The 6,061-nt window shown below is 30.3% G+C and overlaps 1 protein-coding gene across 1 annotated transcript; it reads right to left on the minus strand.

Annotated features, from left to right (window-relative positions):
- Positions 1-414: 414 nt before the first annotated feature.
- On the minus strand, positions 415-2,055 carry LOC123306197 (delta-1-pyrroline-5-carboxylate dehydrogenase, mitochondrial-like). The gene is made up of 3 exons (XM_044888114.1): positions 1,596-2,055; positions 675-1,550; positions 415-554 (listed from the first exon to the last, which is right to left on the minus strand). The coding sequence occupies exons 1-3, from the start codon at positions 2,053-2,055 to the stop codon at positions 415-417; spliced, it is 1,476 nt and encodes a 491-aa protein (XP_044744049.1).
- Between the last annotated feature and the right edge of the window lie 4,006 nt (positions 2,056-6,061).

The following is a 6,061-nucleotide window of genomic DNA, read 5'->3' on the forward strand; positions in this document are numbered from 1 at the left end:
TATATAAATAGCATCAGAGCTATCTAATTCAATATTGATTAGGTTCAACCACAAATATTAGGTTCATGCAAAAACCTAGCTTTCCGGGAGTTTTCCGAAGTAGAATGTCTCCGTTTAAAACTAAAAGGGTAAATAAGAAAACTGTATTTTGAAATAAGACAATGAAATTACAACATTTATGAAATAGTTTTTTATTGTGAAAATTAATTATATTCTGAAATAAAGTAAAAGATGTGACTCCACAATACGAAAATAGCTACTCCCACCAATGCTGATCGCTCATTCTTATATCAACAAGTATAGAGATAATAAAGCTAAATTTTAATGAGAACAAAATTGTTTTTCAACGAAGAATACAAAAATAACAAATTTACGCTCTTGATTATAAAAATGTTTTACAAAGCTTTACAATGCTTAAACTTTTTTAGGTGGTGCAAGATTTTCTTTAATAACCAAAGGATTGACAAATCTTAGCGGATAATATGGTCCACCTGCTTTATCATTGGTTCCTGACATTTTACTGCCACCAAATGGTTGGTGGCCAACAACTGCCCCTGTACATCGAGTATTTATGTATAAATTACCGGCTGTATATTTTAAATTTTCGTATAAATTTTTTAAAAGCTCATTATTTCTTGAATATATTGAAGCAGTTAATGCATATTTTGATCCACATTTAATGTTTTCAATTATAGTTTGAAAATCCTTCTCTTCATATTGGTATACAGTTAATACTGGTCCAAATATTTCATCCACCATTAATCTGTCATTTGGATCGGTTGTTTCAATAATTGTTGGTGTTATGTAATATCCATGAGATTTATCACATTTTCCACCACACACAATTTTTAAATGTGGTTGTTCATGTGCATACTTTATGTAAGACTCAATCCGATCGAAAGCACTTCCATTTATCACCGCGGATAACGATGTATGATGACAATCCGCAGCACCAACAACTAATCTTTTTTGTATTTCACACAATTTCTCTTTTAATACACACCAAAATGAAGAAGGAACGTACAAACGTGAGCAAGCTGAACATTTCTGTCCAGAATAACTAAATGCAGCTGCAATTGTATCATGCGCAACTTGATCCGCATCTGCATCTTCACAAACAAAATGATAATTTTTTCCGCCAGTTTCACCAACCATACGAGGGAAATTCTTGTAACAATCTGTATTTGCACCAACTTTTTTCCATAGTGATTTAAATGCTTCTGATGAACCGACAAAATTGATGCCCACTAATTCTGGACTACGTGTGACTACATTTGCAAATGTTTCTGGATCAGCAGGCACAAAATTAACAACTCCAGGTGGTACGCCTGCTTCACGACATATATTGTACACATACCAATTTGATAAAATTGCATTATCCGATGGTTTCCAAACTACAGCATTACCAGCTAAAGTAGGTGCGTATGCGACATTACCAGCAATTGATGTAAAATTAAATGGAGTTATGGCTGCCCAAAAACCATTAAATCCACGATTTTTCCATGTATTTAAAATTGGAACCTCACTAGTTGGTTGATATTTATTTGAATCTTTCATAAAATATGGATTAAAATTAAAGAAATCGATCAGTTCACAGGCTGCATCAATTTCTGATTCATATGATGTTTTTGCTTGGCCCAAAATAGTAGCAGCATTTAGTAAATATCGATATTTATCACCCATTAATTTTGCAGCAGTTTCCCAAATTCTGCATCGGTCAATAAATGGAATTCGGTCCCATTCTATTTGAGCTTTTATCGCTTCATCTATTGCTTTTTGAATTAAATGTTCATCAGCATGATAATATTTGGTAATACTTCGCTCGTGATTAAATGGAATTTGCTGGGTTTGTATGGCCTCTGTCCGATGCTCTTTACATCCAATCATAATTGGAATATCTTTATCACATTGTTCCATTACTGCATGTATTGCTTCCTGTAACTTTTTATGTTCTATTGATTTTTCAGGATATCTTTGTGCAGATTCATTACAAGGTAATGAAAGCTTATTCAGCAATTGTTCAGGATAATCAGGTTGTACCACTGACTCGTTCATTGAATGAAATTTTGTTCCATCCAAAAATGGAATTTTTTTCACACTGCTGAATTTTCGACATGTATCTACCAAATTTTTTAATTTTAGCGCTAATTGTTTGTTTATTAATATTTTTGACGTTTTGGATAAGCGTAAAATTTTTTTACTGCTCGAGAACATTTTGACACATTCAAAAATATGATGAGTGGAAATTGGATAATTTATGTCTAAGGTAACTACCAATTTTTTTAACTTTTAAAACTCAAAGCATACTTAAAAATATTATAAGCTTTTTATTAATGCCTCGTGTTTGGAACATTCATTAAAAACCAATTTATTTATTTTTTATGTTACTTAAAGTATACCTCATTAGATTTTTCAAAAATCTGATTTTTGAATATGCTTTTAAAAACTGTAGCGCTCTGATTTGACAATATATTTTTGATTAATTGCTACTAGTCAAAATAAAACAAAAATGGAAAATTAAATTTTGCTTAGTTTTCGTAAAATTGTAGCGTTATGTGCAAATTTAAAATAAAATTTTTCCACATTTAATAAATCCGACCCAATTTTCGTATGCTGCCATGGAAACCAGCACAATTTAGTTAATGTTATAAGAGTGCCGTCAATAACTCCAATTCAATAATTTCATTTTAATTTTCACTAAATTCGTACTACGAAGTTAAAAATTTTGCATTCCAGAAAAGTAGATGAAACAAAAAATTACGGGGAACAGTGTTTGTCTATGACTTTTGTACGAGTCATAGACACAGGTAGTACGTACTACTTTTACATTATAAATATTATCGAAGATAATAAATGAGAACTCTAGGATATGTCGAAATAAATTTCGATTTTTGCCCCAATTTCCTAGATTTGCCACCAGTGCAGTCCGCCACCAAATTAGCAAAGAGTAACATTCACTAGCTAATTCTTACTGATGATGACTACTTGGTTGACTTCGAAAATACGTATTTTAAAAATACAAAAAACTGATCTAGGAAATTGGGGCAAAAATCGAAATTTACCTTTACATTATTATATACGTATATAAGTATCTCCCATTTAATGCCAGGTATTTAATACTAGGTGTCTCGTTTTAAATAATCCAGCTAAGCATTTCTGACAAAGTGTTTTAAAATTAAATAAGTACAATATATTTTTGCAAATAAAATCCGTCACAGTTATTGCGACTTAAAAAAAAAATGTTTCCAACAAAAGTTTTAAAAAGAATAATTTTAAAATGTGGAAATAAATTTGAAAAAAGAATAAGTCTTAATAAGTCTTAGGAGGAAACTCGGAAAAAGTCTTAGGAGGAGACTTATTAAGTCTGAATTTGACAGTTCAAAAACGTTGAGAAATTCAAAGTTATTTAGAGTTCCTAAGACTTTTTCTGAGTTTCTAAGACTTATTAAGACTTATTCTTTCTTGAAATAGTTTTTCCACCAGGGAAGTAATGACCATGGGTTAATTTTAAACAACCTGTAAAGGTAAAGTCGACTGCAAGGTGTGAGTGGCATTCTAGCCCACCACCTCAAGTAGAAAAAGTGTTAATTTTAACATTTTTTTCAAAAACGATTTTTGAATAAATAAATATGCAACAATTTTTTTTAAATCGGACACGCGGTGTATTTGTTTTTACACAGCCCAAGTTATGTAAAAAGAATACATAAGCTCTGGACGTTAATTATCGTCAAAAATTGAATATTTTAAAATGTCAAATTTGATAAACGTTAAACAGGAACAAACGCACGATGCAAAATAATGTTTATTTTCATAGTAAATCTTCGTCACATATTGGATACATTCACTTGTTAATATACAGTGATGCAAATTCAAACAATTCCAAAAAAAAAAAAAACATTACTATAGTTTATGCTAAGCACTTATCGCACTCTAAGTGGTATACTAATCTAGCCTGTCTACTGTATTTACTTGTCAAATGAATGTAAAAAATTGGAAATTTTCTGTAGAATTCAATGCAATATTTCTTTCCAAACTTACAGAAAGATATTACAGAGAAAATGGCGGCCAAAGTTGGTCAAAAATAATTTTTTTTTTTTTTTTTGAAGGCTTTGTATCAAAAACTAACCGTAACCAAAAAGTTGGGCTTCCCTCCAAAAATACGATTTAATGTATATCATTTAGGCTAGGATTATCGTAATAACGGAAAATTTCCGTTTTTTTATATGTATTGGTTTGTTGTATCTAGACTACGAAAAATTAACATTGCGCTCAAAATAAACAGGCTAGGCTATACTGCTTGGGAAAGAAACTCAGGTTTATTTTCTTAACAAATTGAAATTTGAAACACTTTTGCTACTTATCATAGTATCTCTACAAAATCTTGCATCTGTCTTTGTCTTTAGTTTAGCTATTACGAACTTTTCCCTGTAAAAGTGGGGCCCATGAAACGTAAAAATATGCTGAGAATTTTGTTTTAAATTATCGTACCCATTACAAGAATTTTCTATACTGAGAGTTAAGAAGAGGCCTTCCGTAAGCTTCCAAAATCTGTAAAAACTTTTTACTCTGTAAACATAATAACTTATATACACATATCAAAATTTCTCACATTGTACGAATACTCTTAATATACGTATACATTGTAAACATATTCACATCATAATTTAACACTAAATGTGGCGGACATGACGTCAACGCTAATGTCAAATAAGATAATCACTTTTAAGTGCTTTTCATTGAAAATATTGTCGACAATACTCTCTTTCTCTTGCTCATTCTGTCTCATATACCTACTTGCATTACTTGTTAAACTAACGTAAACTATTCTTTAATATACTTAACAGTCTATAAATGTTTACAAACATTTACAACAAGTGAAAACAAACAATTGACTGAGTTAATTGTTGAAATACCATGTATAGACTGTGTTGAGTACTCTGTCACATTACACATACATACATGTCACTTATATATAACTGATATTCCCCCTACATACTATACAATTGGCGCATCATTTTCGCTCTCATGGTTAAACAGTGATGTTTATGAAAAAATGTTTCCAACAAAAGTTGTTTATTTTTTTATAAGAAACATTTTTTAAATTTAAACTTTTGTTTTATCTCAGTTTACAAGATGAGTCGTACGGGCTCAAGACCCAATTGACCTATGTTGCTCATTTACGAACTCGACCTCACTTTTTACGTCAGAGGCCTCTATAAAAATTTCAGCTTGATATCTCTTTTCGTTTTTAAGTAATCGTGATGACAGACGGACAGACGACGGACAACAGACAACCGGAAATGGACTAATTAGGTGATTTTATGAACACCTATAACAAAATTTCGTTCATAGTATCAATATTTTGAAGCGTTACAAACTTGGGACTAAACTTCGTGAATCTTGTTATATTTCATATACATGGTATAAAAATCTTTAACATCTTAGACAGATGTAATACTCTGTCTAGCATAGCATTTTAAAAATATAAGAAGAGAAATGTGGATCTCTGTGGAACAGATGCATAAGAGTTTGTTATATTCGAAATCCGACAATGGACAACCTATAATGTTCTATGATCTCAATTTCGGTTTCTCTGACTTAAGGCCCTTTAAAACCTTTTGAAAAAACTGATATTCTGAAGATATTTCAATTATACCTACAGGCGAAATAATTTTGATATCATCTTCAAGTATTTGAAAGTTCAAGTTAGTTAATAACCAAAAATAAAGCGTATGATAAGCGGATTAAAAGATAAAAAATTTGGGAATTGCTCGCTTATTATTAGTAAAATTGTTTTTATAATTAGAAAAATTTGTAAAATCAGTTATTTGTAGTAGTACGATAAATAAATGTTGATACTTCTTTTTTCAATCATGTAAAAATCGAATAACGTCAAAAGACTGTCGTCTTCTTTTCTTATTTTTTTTATCATGCTTGTCTGACTACAGCTAATACTCTCTTATTTTCTTATAATAATATCATTAGTATAAGTATTCATTATAGTCATTAAAAGTGTTATTTTAATTATAGAAATAATTATTTTTATTTCTTTTAGATTTTT

This window comes from Chrysoperla carnea, chromosome 1 (assembly GCF_905475395.1).
Source record: "Chrysoperla carnea chromosome 1, inChrCarn1.1, whole genome shotgun sequence".
Classification (NCBI taxonomy): domain Eukaryota; kingdom Metazoa; phylum Arthropoda; class Insecta; order Neuroptera; family Chrysopidae; genus Chrysoperla; species Chrysoperla carnea.

Coding starts and splice junctions, on each gene's coding strand:
- LOC123306197 (XM_044888114.1), bottom strand. CDS start 2,055: ATGAACGAGTCAGTGGTACAACCTGATTATCCTGAACAATTGCTGAAT. Junction 1,551..1,595: donor ATCAGAAATTGATGCAGCCT/GTGAACTGATCG, acceptor ATTTTATGAAAG/ATTCAAATAAATATCAACCA. Junction 555..674: donor TATAATTGAAAACATTAAAT/GTGGATCAAAAT, acceptor CTCGATGTACAG/GGGCAGTTGTTGGCCACCAA.